At 36.1% G+C, this 18,581-nt stretch overlaps 1 protein-coding gene and 1 long non-coding RNA gene across 3 annotated transcripts in view; one reads left to right on the forward strand and one right to left on the reverse strand.

Moving 5' to 3' along the window:
* The window catches only part of LOC106092729 (glycoprotein 3-alpha-L-fucosyltransferase A), a 176,034-nt gene that overhangs the window by 128,318 nt on the left and 29,135 nt on the right, over positions 1-18,581 (forward strand). For both annotated transcript variants that reach the window (XM_059369903.1, XM_059369905.1), the window contains exon 2: positions 9,423-9,569. In XM_059369903.1, coding sequence (XP_059225886.1) covers positions 9,484-9,569 — 86 coding nt within the window. In that variant the 5' untranslated portion in view covers positions 9,423-9,483. The remainder of the gene's footprint in view (positions 1-9,422; positions 9,570-18,581) is intronic.
* The window catches only part of LOC131998016 (uncharacterized), a 41,063-nt gene continuing 37,347 nt past the window's right edge, over positions 14,866-18,581 (reverse strand). The window contains exon 2 of the long non-coding RNA XR_009398491.1: positions 14,866-15,308. This is a non-coding gene — a long non-coding RNA (uncharacterized LOC131998016). The remainder of the gene's footprint in view (positions 15,309-18,581) is intronic.

Below are 18,581 nucleotides of genomic sequence, written 5' to 3' on the forward strand. Positions count from 1 at the left end.
ATGCGCATTTGGGGGTAGTTGGACCTAATTTTGTATGCCATATTTGTAATCTACTGTCGAATACTTTCCATTTGAGGCCCATATTGACATGAACGTCTAATATATCTGTTTAGAGTAGTTTTTGGATTGGGGAGGCCCGCTAGGTACTTGGACTCAAATTGTAATGCGATATTCTCTTTCTAGTCTCCATGGGTCATATGCCCATTTAAAGCCTTTTTGGAGGGAAGGGGGAGCCCCTATATTTCGATCTGATTTTGTATGCCAGATTCGTAATCTAATCCCTAATACCTTTCATATTGACATGAACGCCAAATATGTCTGTTTGGGGGAATTTTAGGGTTGGGGCGGCCCGATGGGTACTTAGATCCAAATTTTAATACCATATTCGTATTTTCCAATAGCTTTCATTTGATACCCATATTGTCTCACTTTTGATTTTGGGTGTTGTTTTTGGGTAAATGGGGTGGGTCCACCCCCTTCCGAAATCAACAAACTATAAAACCTATTTGTCGTTCCTGACCATATTCACAATCTACTCCCGAATACCTTTTATTTGAATCCCATATTGTCATGATCGTCCAAACAACCTATTTTAGGGGGTTTTGGAGTTGGGGCGGCCCCCCAGCTACTTAGACCCAATTTTTAATACGAATTACGTTCTCTACTCCTGCATACCTTTCATTTGAGTCCCATTTTATCCCGATCGGTCCACTTTTATTTTTGGGTAGTACTTTTGGGAGGCCACCGTAGCGCAGAGGTTAGCATGTCCCCCTATGACGCTGAACGCCTGGGTTCGAATCCTGGCGAGACCATCAGAAAAAAATTTCAGCGGTGGTTTTCCCCTCCTAATGCTGGCAACATTTGTGAGGTACTATGCCATGTAAAACTTCTCTCCGAAGAGGTGTCGCAATGCTGCACGCCGTTCGGGCTCGGCTATAAAAAGGAGGCCCCTTATCATTGAGCTTAAACTTGAATCGGACTGCACTCATTGATATGTGAGAAGTTTGCCCCTGTTCCTTAGTGGAATGTTCATGGGCAAAATTTGCATTACTTTTGGGGTAAGGGGGAGGGTCCGCCTCCCGTCCGATATCAAAGAATTATATAGCCTATGTTTCCTTCCAGACCAACCTACACAATCTGTGAAAATTTCAAAATATACGGAACAAACAAATCGACAAGCAAACAAACATACAAACAAACACAAATTCAATTTTATATATAAGATTTAAAATGAATAGTAAAAACACCAATATTAGCATTTTGCGTACAATACCACAAAATCTAGATTCAAAAATGTTATCTTCCGTCCTCGGCGCGGTTTCCAATAAACTATTAATATAAGATAATGCTAATAACATTTATAAATACTACGTTTTCAATCTAACGTGTCCTCCAATTTGTTGCGTTTGAAATTCGTCCTTTGTTCACATTCTAATTTTTTTCGCTTTTCACTATTTCAGTGTAACGTTTATCACAATTTTTTATTGTTTGTTTTATTCTGTTCGACCTTTTAATTTGAATATTTAAATTTTGTGCTATCAAGCTCGAAGTCTTCAGATTTGTTTATTTATTCGATATTTCGACCATCCGTTGGTGAGCATTTTCAAGAATATCTTACGTAAAAAAAAAATACAAGAGCAAAGTACTACAAATTCCAAAAAACAACAGCTTCCCACAAAAAACAATAGAGACACTTTTCAAGCAGAACCCTGTTACAAGAGCCAAAGAACAAGGCACAAAATCGTTTAAATTAATTACTTATGTGCCTACTTTATCGGAACGCTGCGAAAGGTCAAATTGCGTGGACGGGAATAATTACAAAGTTGCACACAAAACAACAAACACCCTTAGAACAATTTTCACAAACACAAAATCGAAGATTAATAAGATGGTCAAATCAAATATTATATATCAAATAAAATGCAACGGCGATTGAACAAACACATGCCCGATGATGTATGTTGGCACCAACAAAAATAAACAAAAACAAGATTAGCAGGACACAAATCTGATATTAAACTGAGAGCCAGAAACGAGTAACACAAAGCAGCCAGACTTAGAGAGAGTGGGAGTATTGTATAATGAAATAAGCTTAGCATCATCATTCTCTTGTTATAGAATGATGCTAAAAACACTGCATATTAATATAAACATGCCAACAACGAGGCGCATGAACTACAAAGCAGACACGGATGGATGTGCCAGCAACTACAAATTGCTAATAAACAGAGTGAACAAAGTCCAATAAGAACAATCAGTGACAAAACACAGACAGCGGCAAGTGAAAATGGTTGCATAGCTTTTAAGTTTTCTTTGTGTTCTTTGTTACTCTAATGATTGTAAGTTAGCATCACAAGATGTGATTATTGTGGTTTGTTAACATACACATAGCCCATAAAGTCTGCGTTCACCTGACAAACTTTTATGTTTGGTTAAAGAACACAAAATAAAATTATAAATCAAATCAACTCTATGACATATATTTTTTCTTCATATTCCTAACAGTAAAAAAAACCAAAAACAAAATTCTAAGTTTAAGGTTAAGCACTTTCACTCTAGAGCGATTTAAATATGATAACAATTAAATATAAGCACCACAAAGTCTGTGTTCAGTAATTAAAAATAAACAAAAGAGTTATTTAAACACAAAATAAAAACATATTAACACATTCCTAATATTTGGTACGATAGCCACGTTGTTTTAAGACTGCACTCAGTCTATTTGGCATGGAGTTTACCAACTTCTCTGTTTCCTCAGATGTTATTTTCGCCCATTCTGCCTGCATGACACTTCGTAACATCTCCTTGCTGGTTATAACGTGCTGACGAATTTTTTTCTCCAATAGATCCCAAAGATGCTCAATGGGGTTGAGATCTGGTGATTGGGGTGGTGTTTTAAGCTGCTTTGGAGTGTTATATAGAAAACAAAGCCTAACAACCTCCGATGTATGCTTTGCATCGTTATCTTGTTGGAACCAAAATGTCGTTGCTAACCCTAGGTTAGCAGCACTTGGTTTCAAATTTTTTCCAAATATTGAGATAACCCCACTTATCCATTTTGGACTCAATAAATTCTAATTGACCCACTCCACTAGCAGCCATACACCCCCACACCATAACTCCACCACCACCGTGCTTCGCCGTTCCAACTAAATTTTGTTTTTCTAGCTCAGTCCCGGACTTGCGTAACACTATTTGCCGACCTTTAATGCCAAAAATACAGAATTTACTCTCGTCGGAGAAAATAATTTGTTTCCAGAATTCAGGAGGCTTATTGATGAAAGTATTAGCGAATGCAATCTGCTTTTGTCTGTTTATGACTGAAATATACGGCTTTCTTCGAGCAACTCTTCCAGTTTCGGCACAGATGCTTTTTTTAAACGTTGTTTTAACATTTTCAACAATTTTGGTTGATGTTATACGAGGGTTGTTGCTTGCCATATTAATCGCTTTGCGCTCTTCTCTAACGGATAATTTTTTTGGACGGCCAGGCCGAGGCTTTGAAGTTATAATGCCGGTTTCTTTGTAATTATTAATTACGCGCTGGACAGAAGAGTACGTTCTTCCAACTGTTCCAACAATATTTCTAAAGCTTTGTCCTTCTTTCCACAATTTAATAATTATTTCTCTTTCAGATATGCATATTTCCTTTAGTTTCCATGTTTCCAAATTTATTAATTTTTGAAAAAAAAAACACGTGTAACTATCACTTATTATGATAAAGAAATGAAACTGATCAAAAATAAGAACAAGCATCATAAAAAGTAACGGTACTCTCAAAGTAAACAAAGTGAACGCAGACTTTTTGGTTGTCATAATTTCTTCTTATGAGACAAAAGTACCGTTAGAATAAAAAAGCAAAAGCAAACTTGTATTTTTGTTTTTGTTTTCTAATTTAAGAAATATAAAGAAACAACATATACAATACAACTTAACTTTATTTATTTTTTATGTTGTTTTTTAATCATTAAAAATTAAATTGTCACATGAACGCAGACTTTATGGACTATGTGTATATGTTTTTTTTTTGTTCGATTTTCTTGAAAATGCTCACCAACGGATGGGCGAAATATCGAATAAATAAATAAATCTGATGACCTCGAGCTTGATTTCAAAAAATTTAATATTTTTTTACTTTGAAATTATAATTAAATAAATAATATTTTACGGAGAGGTATAAAAAACTACACTTTCTATTTTCATTTTTATACCCTCCACCATAAGATGGGGGTATACTAATTTCGTCATTTTGTTCGTAACACCTCATATGCATCTGAGATCCCATAAAGTATATATATTCTTGATCGCCATGTCATATTAAGTCGATCTAGCCCGTCCGTCTGTCTGTCGAAAGCACGCTTACTTTCGAAGGAGTAAAGCCAGCCGCTGAATGCACGTATACTTTCTATTAGTGTAGGTCGGTTGGGATTGTAAATAGGCGAAATCGGTCCATGTTTTGATATAGCTGCCATATAAACCACTCTTGGGTCTTGACTTCTTGAGCCTCTAGAGGGCACAATTCTCGTCCGATTTTATTGAAATTTAGCACGTAGTGTTTTGGTACCACTTCCAACAACTGTGTCAAGTATGGTTCAAATCGGTTCATAATCTAGTATAGCTGTCATATAAACAGGTCTTAGATCTTGACTTCTTGAGCCAATAGAGGGCGCAATTCTGATTTGGCTGAAATTTCGCATAAGGTGTTTTGTTATGCCTTCCAATAACTGTGCTAAGTATGGCGCAAATCGGTACTTAACTTGATATAACTGCCATATTAACCGATCTGGGATTTGGATTTTTGAGCTTCTAGAGGGCGCAATTCTCATCCGATTTGGCAGAAATTTTGTACAACGGCTTCTCTCATGACCTTCAACATACGTGTCTAATATGGTCTGAATCGATCAATAGCTTGATGCAGCTCCCATATAAACCTATCTCCCGATTTTGCTTCTTGAGCCCCTACAAGGCACTATTCTTATCCGAGTGAACCGAAATATTACATAATGACTCTTACAATGTTCAGCATTCATTTATGGTCCGAATCGGACTATAACTTGATATAGCTCCAATAGCATAGCAGTTCTTATTCAATATTCTTTGTTTGCCTAAAAAGAGATACCGCGCATAAAACTCGACAAATGCGATCCATGGTAGAGGGTATATAAGAATCCGCCCAGCCGAATTTAGCACACTCTTAATTGTTGTTGTTTTTTTTTTGTCTTGCCACGCTACTTTGTGTCTATATATGATAGAAGCGAGAAATATATTTGACTCATTCTCACTTCTTTTCACATTACATATGTGTTAAAAGGAACGCAATATAATCTTGATGAATGCACAACTTTTACAATTAAATAACAATTTAATTCATGCAATTAAAAATATATTCAACATATGCCTTGTTTATTAATCGCTTGCCGAAATACAAAAGAAAATCGAATTTCCATTTCAAAAATTATTAAAGCAATTAATACCTCGTTTTTTACAAAGCAGTTTAAATATAGATTAAATTCGGTCAAATATAGATCTATATTTTTTCTGTGTGCACAACCCACATCTCTAAACCTTTTCACTAGTTTGTGGGTCTTTTGAGGAATTATATGGCACTTGACATTATATAATAGTACATGACATACATAATATAGTGGATATTGGGAACATTCTAAACGATTTATTCGCAAATTAAATTTAAGTCATAAAGTCAAGATCAGGAAGACCTTATATGTTATCGTCCAGTGAGAGATGCTTCATTTTGGTAACAATGTCCCAAATTCCACAAATTTCGGCAGTAAAGTTGACTTTATATGTGTACGACTGTAGCAAAGAAATATATAATTCCCATACTGTTCAAAATATTTTGTATTTCAAAAGCAATACAAAGAATAGTTTTGAGTTGGCTACACAACACATAGGGTTTTCAACATCTTTTTAGAAAATGTTGGGTCTGGCGATATGTCAAGAAAGAACATTTTTGAGTCGGATGGCCCAATATAATGTGGGAAAAACTAATGATGCTTTGAAAGAAAAAAAGTATTATTTCATAGCTAAACCATGACATTACCTCCATATAGTTTGGGGATGCCCTGGCTCTGGTAAACTAGTTTTTATGGAGGAAAAAAAAAATCATAAACCTATTTATCTAAATCTAATCTGACTCATTCAGTAATAATGTGGAACAAAGTGTGGAAAAAACGTGGCACAATTGAAAGAAATTTTATTGTCCACCAAACGTTGACCTAAAAAATATGGCTGATAGAGCTCGAGAACGATAATGAAGTGATTGTTAAGAGCTTTATACAACCGTTAAAGCATCTGGCATGAGTCCAATATACCAAATCAGAGAATTATCAAAAACACAAGATTGCATCTAAAGAAGGCGTAAAACCTACTTTTTGAGTAGAGTAATCCAATACAGGGGAAATCGACATCAAAATTCTGGTTAAAAGCGTGAATCGACGATTGGGAACAATTTCCGCATCTAAAGTAGGACCCACGAAATACAATAGTCATGTACAACTTTTATACTTTCTTTACTTTACTTTAACTGGCTATGACAGAACATTTGTTCCACTAGCCGAACGTAGAATAGCGTTCCAGGCGGCTCGATCTAATGCGCTTATTCTAAAATCTCTGACACCAAGTTTCGAGGTATCTCCCACCACTTTATCTTTCTACTGGGCTTTTGGTCTTCACGGTTTGCGTGTACCAGCGTGTTTGCCTTCAAACGTCTTCTTTGCTGGAGCTACTTCGACCATTCTGACAACATGACCTAGCCAACGCAGCCGTTGTATTTTGATGCGTGTAACTATGCTATCGTCGTCATACAGCTCGTGGTTCATACGTCGCCTTTATTCTCCTTTATCGCAAACTGGTCCATATATTTTACGAAGAATCTTTCTCTCAAATACTCCAAGCACTGCCTCATCTGCTTTCACAAGTACCCATGCTTCAGAACCATATAACAGCACGGGTAGTATCAGTGTCTTGTATAGTGTAATCTTCGTCTGTCGAGAGGTGGCCTTGTTTCTAAATTGCTTACTTAATCCAACGTAGCATCTGTTTGCCAGTATTATTCTTCGCTTTATCTCAAAACTGGTGTCATTCGTTTCACTGGCTCTCTTTCGATTCTTTCAAAGGCTGCAGTTACTACTTCCGGTTACCGACCTATAATGTCGATGTCGTCGGCATAGGCGATTATATTGAGTAGCTCTTAGTGACTAGTTAGTGTTCACATCTGCATCTCCTAACATCTTCTCCAGCAGGATAATAAAGAGATCACACGATAGGCTGTCTCCTTGTCTGAAACCTCGTTTGGTATTAAATGATTTCCTATTCTTACTGAGGGACGCGTATCAGCTTTGAACGTAAAGGGGTAATGAAAGCGGCTATGTAGTCAACAAAAAGATGGTAGGTGTTAATTTGTCCTTTTCGGGTCTTTTCCAGGATTTAGCGCAGTGTAAATATCTGATTCAGGGTGGATTTACCAGGTCTAAAGCCGCATTGATAGGGCCTAATTATCTCATTGACTTAAGGTTTTAATCTTTCACACAGTACGTTCGAGAGTATCTTGTATGCGATGGTGGGGGGAGACTTATTCCTCTGAAGTTGGCACTTTCCATCTTGTCTCCTTTCTTGTGTACGGGACATAGTATGCTGAGATTCCAATCATCGGACATGCGTTCTTTTAAACAGATTGCGCAGATAAGCTGATGCATACGCCTTATCAGCGTGTCGCCTACGGTCTTAAATAGTTCAGCGGGTAACCCGTCGGCTCCTGCTGCCTTGTTGTTCTTCAGTCGGGTCACTGCTAGTTGGACCTCATTTTTACTAGGAGGTAAACCATCATGATTGATTGGTTCTGCGGTATCCTCTTTGCCGCCAACGTCGGTCTCTAGTAGTTGGGTAAAATGTCAGTGTCAGTTACCAGATTTTCTTCTTTTTCTCTGCAGGAGGACGGTTTGATGTTTAAATCTTTGGTAGAATTTCCGGACTTCATTCTGACTCCTGTACATCTCAATTCGCTCACACTTACGTCTTTCCATTTCCTTTTTCTTTCTGCGGAATGGACTTTTCTCCTCTCCCCCTTTTCTCCCGATACCTCTCCTTCATCTGGCGCGTTGCTATTGATTGCAGGGTTGCTCTATATGCCACATTCTTGGCTTCAATAGCATCTCGACACTCTTGGTGGTACCATGGGTTTCTTGGGGGAGGCTTCCGGTACCCAAGTACAGATTTCGCGGCATTTTTCATGGAGTGGGCAATAGTTTGCCGCTGCGCCATTATATCATCGGAACAAGAAGTGGTTCCATCAAGCAGTTGGGTCAGTCGAGTGAAGTATGCCGCTGCCATCTGTTGTGTTTGCAGCTTTAATCTCCTCGCCAAGTTCAAACGCATACGAACATTTGCTGCAACAAGATAATGATCCGAATGTATATTCGCTCCACGGATCGATCGTACATCTAACACGCTGGATGAATGCTTTCCATCCATCGCAGCGTGATCAATTTGGTTTCTCATGTTTTGATGGGTGACAGCCATGTGGCTTTGTGAATATTTTTATGTTGAAATCTGGTGTTACTAACTACCACGTTTTTTCCGCGGCGAAATCTGTCATCCTCAACCGGTCATATTCTCTCTCATTACTGCCCATTATCTTGTGGAGGCTAAACTTTCCGACTGTTGGACCAAAGGTGCCTTCCTTACCTATCTTCGCACTAAAATCTCCCAGAACGATTTTAAAATCATGGGCGGGGCAGCGGTCATATTCTCTCTCTAGGCGCTCGTAGAAAATTTCCTTGGTCTGCGCGTCCTTCTCTTCCGTCGGGGCATGGGCACGAATAAGGCTGATGTTGAAGAATTTTGCATTTATGCGGATTATTGCTACCACCGTTTCACATCCTCAGAGAAGGCGTTAATCTCCTTCTTACACTGCAAGACTGCTCGTGACCTTACCGTCCTGGTTGTTATTGCCCTTATAGCAATTTTACAGTCGGTAAAGATGTTCAGACTCGACGTCCTCGCGTTAGCACCACACCATTTCACGCATTTCGTGATCGCCCGGATCTTCGCCTGCAGGACCGTATTATGGTCAGGCAGTCTAAAACAGATGTCAGTCCCTAGGTTTCAATGTAAACCCCCAGGCCCACTCTGTCCTCTAGCTTTGATCCATTCGTGTAACATGATCTTCCAGATGGAAATAATAGGGTTCCGTCAATCCAAGACTGTGCCGATGGCAGCAGTGCGTCGCACTCGCCTTCAAGGTTCATCTAAATCTCCTATAATTCTAAATTTTTTCGCTATATTTGTACCTTCTTATTAATTAACCTTCGTGGAAACGTGTTAATATGTCAAGATCTACTTTAGATTTCATACAAACAAATACTTAAACAAATATTTAAATTAACCCATATTTTTCTTTTCAGACAAAAATGTTTACGAGATCTAAATGAACATTCATCAATACAATTGGTTTCATCAGCTAACATGAGACGTCCAAAGATATCGCTAAAGAAATATTTTTATTTTACAATAATATGTGCATTATTGTTAATATTTTTATATAATTTTAAGTGAGTATACTTTATATAAATTATCATCCTTTTCAAAATATTTAAATAAAAATAATAATAGAACCATCGTTTGCCACAATCGAGACAGGAGGAGAAGGCATCGAAACGGGGCAGTGTCCTGAAGAAAAGTGGTTCCACTGCTTTCTCACCTGGATGCGTACGGGGAGTGGACCCTCCCCCTTACCATAATTTTCAGAAACGCCAGATCTCGGAGATGGATGGTGCGATTTAAGCGAAATTTTGTGTGCTCTCTTATAGTAACCTACAATAAAAATTTGGCATCCAAATTTCGGATGGGGTACCTAGGGGGCAGCCCCACCCCAAAACCTACCAAATAAATGAAATGTATTTACAATTAGAAAACGTATCTGATATCCAATTGTCGGACCAAGTGTTTAGGGGACCACCCCAACCCCTAAAACGGACATATTTACCGACCATGGCAATATGAGACTCAAATGAAAGGTATTTGCCAGTAAAAAAACTAATCTGATATCCAAATTTGGGACAAAGTTTATGGGCGTCCACCCCTTTCCCAAAGCAACCCCAAACCAGGACTTATTTACTGACCATGGCAATATGGAACTTAAACAAAAGGTATTTGAGTGTAGAATACGAGTCTGATATCCAGATGTGGGACCAAGTGTTTGGGGGACCGCCCATCACCGAGAACATCCCCCAATGAAGGCAAATTTACGGCCATAGCAATATGGGGCTCAAATGAAAGGTCTTTGGAAGTAAAGCGCTAATCTGATATCATTGTTCGGAAAAAGTGTCTATGGGGCCACCCCACCTCCATAACACCACCCAAATAGGAAGTATTTGCTGACCATTGCAATATGAGGCTCAAATAAGAGGTATTTTAGAGTAGAATCTGATATATATTTTCAAAGCCAAGTCACTGAGTGGCCGCCCAATCCCCCAAAACACCCCCAATCCGAAGGGGTGTTTGGGAGTAGACCAGGAATCTGACATCAACATTCGGGACCAACTGTCTAGGAGATGTCCCACCATCATAAGAACCCCCAAGTAGGACGTATTTGCTCATCAAGACAATTTGGGTCTTCAAGACTGTGAAGCTCGATATTCATAGTTTTTAGGGCCCATACCCCAAACCGTAAATATATTTGCTGGCTTTTTCAATAAGGGGTTTAAGTGAATGGTATTAAAGATAAGAAAACTAATTTGATATCCAATTTGAGCACGTTGCTGTTATATTTTCAGGGCCCATAAATCGGGCATATTTACCGACCATGTCAATGTGGGGCTTAAATGAAAGGTATTTGCGAGTAGAATACGAATCTGATATCCAAATGTGGGACCACGTTTATGGGGGTCCACCCCTTCCCCAAAATACCCCAAATACCGCAATTTTTTACTGACCATCGCAATATGGGGCTTAAATATAGGTATTCGGGAGAAGAATACGAATTTGATATCGAAATGTAGGACAATGTATTTAAGGCATCCCCCTTCCCCAAAAACACCCCCCAAAGGGTAAACATTTTTCGACCATGCCAATATGTGGCCCAAATGAAAGGTATTTGGGATTAGAAAACGTATTTAATAACCAATTTTTGGGCCATTTGTTTGGGGGACGCCTCATCCTGTAAAGTCCTCTCAAGATCCAATGCCAATATGGGGTTTAAATAAAAGGTATTTGAGAGAAGAGGACGATGCTCATATTTTTTCAGGGCCAAGTGTCTGGGGGACCACCTCACCCCCGAAAACACCCCTAAATCAGACATCATGATAATATCGGGCTGAAATAGTACACCTAACATCCAAACTTAAATTCGTAGACCAATAAAGATCATATGGGATTTAGATAAAGGTACTTTGTATATTGTTAAACTGTCAGTCAAGCGATATACTATTTTCGTAGCATGGTATTTCACTAAAAGTTCTTTAATTGTCGAAAATAAATATTCCGAGGAAACTTTTGTTCCATGTAAAGTAAAAAAGGCGCAGCGGAGCGGGTCCGGGTCAGCTAGTATATTATAAGTTGCAATCTGGCGATTTGTAATAAAGGGGATAAACCGACCTTTATTACCAGGAACAGGCAGGAGGTACTAGATATAACCTTTGTATCGAAAGATATAAGAGCAAGAATATGCGGCTGGGAAGTGTTGGATGACCACAGCTTCTCTGATCATCTGATCAGGATACACCTGAGGCCTCTAGGCTAAGGAAGATTCTATCCTCGAGACCTATTACATTCAGAACTCAGAGAATGTATGGATAATGTCCAGTGAAGAAACACTAGAACAACTTGTTGATACACATACGGTGGAACTACAAGCTGTGACTGATAGACTGGTTCCTTGGCTTAGGAAGATATACTCTGCTTGCATCAACATGTCATATATATCTGTGGGATGGAATATGGATCCCAAGTTGGGATGAAAAGCCGACTTTAGAGTTTTCGACTTTTATCAAAATAGCAAATGTCAATTTTTCGACTTTTTTTGCACAAAGTCGACTTTTCGTCTTTATATTTATTTATGTCTGTTACAAAAACTGGACGTTTCGACTTTTTGTCAAAAATTTGCAAAATTTTCTAAGTAGGATACTCCATTTCCTACAAGTTTTCGTTGACTTTTGCCATCAAGATGTAATCATTTCTTTGTATTTTCGTAAAGTATTAAGAAGAGTTTGAAATGCAAAATTGGTGCATTTTTATATCAAATCCACTTCGCCTTATTAAAGCCAATTTGGCTTATTGCAATAGTTTCCACATTGCCGTTACCTTTCCCCTTTTTTGTATTTGAATTAAAGCTGGAAATGGTCTATATATCCTAGCCGACTTTCAACTATTGCTATTCTAAATGTTAAAACCCAAGGAAAACATTACATTTTATTGCACATATGAGTTACGAACTTCTATTCTCTATCACTTACTCTACAAAACTCCTAAAGAAACACGAAATTATCTCTATGCTATCCGATTTATATATACGGCATTATCAAAGACCATTTTTCAAAAATGTAGAATTTTCCAAGTTTTGTTATTGTCGTCACCATTAAACATGAAGACAGACCGCCTTCGCCAGATCTGAGTCTATCTATTCTAAATTCCGTCTAGACTTCGCTAAATTCGGTGCAAAAATCTCCATTTGTGAAATGTACCCTACTGGGCTGGGGCTACTATATAATATTGTTCGAATTATCCACGGATTGGAATATACTTTTACCATGCCGAGAAATTGTCGCTTGCCAAATTTTAGACAAATTGGAACAAAAATGTGGGTTTCAGACCAAAAACGCCGATAATTGTGGATACGTTAATTTCGGACCAACATCTAAAGAAGGACCCATCAGGGCCATTAACACATTTTATAGTCTCTAGATGTTTAATCTGGAGATCGATCTATATGGTAGCTATATCAAAATATTGACTGGGGTGAGTAAATTATAATTTTTTTCAAAAATTCTGCAAAATCCTATATTAAATACGACTTTAATAAGCTGAAGTTTTCAAATCTGGAGTTCAGTCTTTATGAGAGAAAAGATATAGCCCTAAATAGCCATTCTTGAACATAAACGCTAAATGGATAAAAAATACATTTGTGCCAAATTCAGTGTCCATTAACACAAAACTATTAGGCCGAATTTTACACTTATAAGCGGGCGCCTCGGTAGCCGAGTTGGTAGCGTGCTTGGATTATCAGTGCAGGGGTCGTAGGTTCGATTCCCGCCAAAAGTCTTGGTCTGTCGCTACTGTGGTATCACAATGGACTTAAATTGTCTAAGTGAGTCTGTAAAGGACTGCCACTCTTACCTAACCTAACCTACACTTATAAGCACATCATGTCTAAACGAATTTGTATTATTCATTTACAATTTTGGATTTATGACAAGCTCAAAAATCCAATTAAAGCGGTAATTAACTCAATAGACCAATTAATTTGAAAGTTGTCCCTTCTCTCAAATAACATTTTTACCAATTTAAAAAAATAATTGACATATTTTGCATTAATTAAAAATAAATTGTTTCACTGGACAGAATTGCGGATAAAACATGTAATATATTGCTTCAAAAAAATTATTTTTTAATTCATATTTTTTTAAAGAGCCTCTGTTCATGGTAGTGGATACCGTCTGTAAGAAGTATAATGAACAAAGTAATTTGTATACATATTAAATTGAATCGTAACAAGGAAGGAATATTACATTCGTTAAAATATATTGCTTTTACTTAACAATTATTATGAAATAAATTATATTATTTTATTGAGAGATAAATAAAAACAACACATTTTACATTTTTCTTGATATTTGTCTACCCACGCTACTATGTGTATGTATATGATAAAAACTTTACATGTATTTGGCTCATTCTCGCTTCTTCGTATTACATATGCGTGAATGAGAACGCAATACATACTCGCAATTTGTATTATTAAATAACAATTCAATTTGTACAATTAAAAATATGCTCAACTTATGTCTGTTTTACCAATCACTAGGCATTATCAAAAATAAATCGGACTTCAATGCGAAACATAACACCAAAAAATATGCAGGGGTTCTAATGTACCAATTCTGTTTTGTTGGAGTCCATGGAAAACGAAAATACCTTTAATTTTTCTGGGTCACTTCGATAAGCGATTTTATGACGCTTATTTTATGTAGCAAAAAGCTACATTTTCGGTTTAAAACGGACATAACTTGTTTGTTTTTTTTTACAACGGGTTTCTATAATTCGTACCTTTTAAAATAAGGTATATCGTTAAGTAACAGTGGCTGAAATATCAAAAAAACGCACTAAAAACACAAAACAAAATTTCCTCGATCTCTATTCTCTTACCAAACAAGTTACCAAGCAATATATGTATTTAATAGTTTGAAGAATAAAATCGGTTAAAAAATTGTTGACTTATGAAATTTTTTGCGTTTTAACTTTTTGGTTTTTTATTTAAAATAATTTGGTATTTCTGTTTTTTTTATAAACTTCGCTGTGAGTATTGCACTTTCAGCTGTGGTTAGAAAGCATACTGATTTTTTTTCCTATATAACGTTCTTCAATTTTGGATATTTCCTGGTGAAATCTTTTACTTTTCTTATCACTCTGTCGTAAACTTAATGGAAATCTTTCCAAATGAACATGTAAATAGTGTAATTTTGTTGACATTTTGCAACCCATTGCATGGTAAGCCGACAACATATTGTTTACTATCTGCTCATAATTTTCGCTTTCCATTCCAAGCCTTTTTTCTTCAAGTTTCATTTGTTGTATGAATTTGTTATCTTTTACCAATTTCCGTATGTGGGGAACAATAAAGATACTTGTTGATTTAAAATTAAATTACTTTTTATTGATGTTTTATATATTTGCCCATGAACATTCCGTTAACAAACTGGGGCAAACTTATTACCGAATTGCTTTATTAAGCCCAATTTTATGTGCAACGGAGGTAAAATGATATCTTTTGGATTGACTAAGAAATAATTATGTTACTTTTTTCACCAATAATTGCTGTTGAACGCAGTTTCCAGTTTCTTTGTATGTAATGTTTAGAAGAGTCTCGGCTGTCCCATTCACAAAAATAGCAAGAATACTTTATGTTACCACTTTGCAAGCCATTCAAAATTGTTTGTATTTTCAAATCAGCTACAATTAGCCACTTATGTGTATTGTATTCTATAGCATGCTGGCATATGATTCGTTGATGTTTGTAGCGTAATCCAATGGTACCGGGGGAAGCGATCCATCATGCAAAAGCACTGCTTTCAGGGCTGGAAATAGGAGATATACATATATAAATTAAATATAGGAAACTATATAAAAATATTTATTTTTCTTTTTGTTGAACCGTCAATAAATAATAGCCAATCTTCTGGAACATTTCTGTATCCAAGTTCTTCAAATAATACGTCCACGCCGTTGCAGTAGGCCAAGTTAATATTTTCAGTGCTTTCGTTGAAAAGTGATCCAAACAAACTAGTTTCCTCAGTCCTGCGAAATTTAATGTTTACATTTTCTTGCAATTAGTTCCATTGCTTAAGTCTGGCACCTAGAAGTTCGGTTTGCATTTTCGACAATTCTAAATGCTGCGCGGGATCATTAAATTCGCCTTGGGATATAAAATGTTGTTTTATAAATTATCCTTCAGAAGGGACATATTCTGATTCGGAGACTATAACATAGCTTGGAGATGGTTGAAAGTCTGTTAAATCTGGTGATACTCCTTTAATAACTTTCGGAACAGCGTCGTTTTCCTTACGTAATACAGTCTTTATTACACTATCAACATTTGCATGTGTAATATGTGGCCTTATTTTGAAATGAGATTTTGTTGTTTCGTTTAAGGAGAAATAGCAATTATTTGTTCTAAGCACACGTTATAGAAGCTAATTAACCGGTTCAAGAAACATCATTTGAACATTTTTTCCAGGATCTTAGCGTTGAATAACAAGACGAACAGCACATTCCACATTCTAAGGGACGATTAAAATATTCTTCATAAAGAGAAATAATATGCTTCTTTACCGACACATCTATTTGATGTCATTTATGCACTTATACAACAATAGCAATATATTTTACTACACATTTTTATGTAATTTGATAATATTTTCTATCTTTGGTAAATTTTAATGACAAGACTCTCTATTACTACAGTTTTTGCACCAAAATCACTTCGATGATTATTGTACCCTTTAAATGACAGTCATTTTACACCGAAAGCTTGGCACCTTTGTAGCCTCTACACATTTAACTCATTAACATTTACCTATTTGGCCCATAAAAATTGTTTAATTCTTCTATACGGATCATCCTGTTTTTTTTACTCAATGAAACACTTTTTTGAACCATTCCCTTTACTGTACTCAGACAGGTACAATGGTCTTCAATGAAAAAAAAAAATTATTGTAATAGTAAGTATATATAGTTGTTTTTAGTGCGTTTTTTTATATTTCAGTCACAGTAACTTAGCGATTTGTTGCCACCTTCAAAATATGGTAAGAATCATAGAAATCCGTTGTGAAATAAATAAGTTATGCCCGATTTAGATCGAAAATCTAGCAAAACGCGTTTTCGCTTTTGAGATACAAGTTTCATACAGTAACACCTGGGAGGAGAGAATGTTCCATTTACAGAAAGCGCAAAATACCTAGGTGTTTTGTTGGACAGGAAATTGAACATCAAATTCAACATTTTGGAAAGGGCAAGAAAGGCAACTCTTGCCCTATACACCTGTAAGAGAGTCATTGGCAAAAGTTGGGGGTTTAGACCGCGCGCCATGCATTGGTTATATACTGCAGTTGTCAGACCTATAATGCTATATTGTGTTGTGGTCTGGTGGACGGCGCTTCAAAAGCGCCACCTAATGCTCAATACTCTACGGTATCCAAAGGATAGCTTTTTTGACATCACAGCCGCACTGAGAACGACACCATCTGATGCACTTATTTTAATGCCACATCTTATGCCTCCGGACATTTTTGCTAGACACTAACCGTGAGGCTTTGGTCATGTGGCGGCTACGGATACTGTGTTATCTTTGATACAATGACCGATGTTCCAGGCAGTGTGGGTCACATCCTACCTGAGCCGCTTTTTGATAAAAGTGCAGTATCACTATTTCTGATATAACCGATTGGAACTACGATATCAGTGGTAATAAAAGTTACATAGACTTCTGCGGTGTACTCTAAAGACATTGAACTGGTCACATCGTAAAGGATACCCGACCACATCAGTGTGTATCAAGCGGAGATCCCTGCAATTAAGGAAGTGGTGGAATGGCTTAGATATAATGACATAACGACGATTGGCATAAATATATTCAGTCATTATGTCCGTCATGACAGGTCACTGTCTAATCTGAAAACATGAAGGTCGACAGCAACGAAATTGAAGAAGAAGAGACTATAGACCTGTCTGATTTAGCGTATGTGAACATTCGCAAGTTGTTGGGCTTTTAAAAGCGATCTGGATGGTTCAAAGATAGAAACTAGAAGGCATCTTCCTTCTTCTGTTTCTGTGGTAGCACAAAGGGCGAAAACATCTAAGTGAGTCTAATGGTTATGTTATGTTATGTTATGTTATGTTATGTTATGTTATGTTATGTTATGTTATGTTATGTTATGTTATGTTATGTTATGTTATGTTATGTTATGTTATGTTATGTTATGTTATGTTATGTTATGTTATGTTATGTTATGTTATGTTATGTTATGTTATGTTATGTTATGTTATGTTATGTTATGTTATGTTATGTTATGTTATGTTATGTTATGTTATGTTATGTTATGTTATGTTATGTTATGTTATGTTATGTTATGTTATGTTATGTTATGTTATGTTATGTTATGTTATGTTATGTTATGTTATGTTATGTTATGTTATGTTATGTTATGTTATGTTATGTTATGTTATGTTATGTTATGTTATGTTATGTTATGTTATGTTATGTTATGTTATGTTATGTTATGTTATGTTATGTTATGTTATGTTATGTTATGTTATGTTATGTTATGTTATGTTATGTTATGTTATGTTATGTTATGTTATGTTATGTTATGTTATGTTATGTTATGTTATGTTATGTTATGTTATGTTATGTTATGTTATGTTATGTTATGTTATGTTATGTTATGTTATGTTATGTTATGTTATGTTATGTTATGTTATGTTATGTTATGTTATGTTATGTTATGTTATGTTATGTTATGTTATGTTATGTTATGTTATGTTATGTTATGTTATGTTATGTTATGTTATGTTATGTTATGTTTTGTTATGTTATGTTATGTTATGTTATGTTATGTATAACCTTATGTTATGTTATGTTATGTTATGTTATGTTATGTTATGTATAACCTTATGTTATGTTATGTTATGTTATGTTATGTTATGTTATGTTATGTTATGTTATGTTATGTTATGTTATGTTATGTTATGTTATGTTATGTTATGTTATGTTATGTTATGTTATGTTATGTTATGTTATGTTATGTTATGTTATGTTATGTTATGTTATGTTATGTTATGTTATGTTATGT

The sequence above is a fragment of the Stomoxys calcitrans genome, chromosome 1 (assembly GCF_963082655.1).
Source record: "Stomoxys calcitrans chromosome 1, idStoCalc2.1, whole genome shotgun sequence".
NCBI lineage: Eukaryota > Metazoa > Arthropoda > Insecta > Diptera > Muscidae > Stomoxys > Stomoxys calcitrans.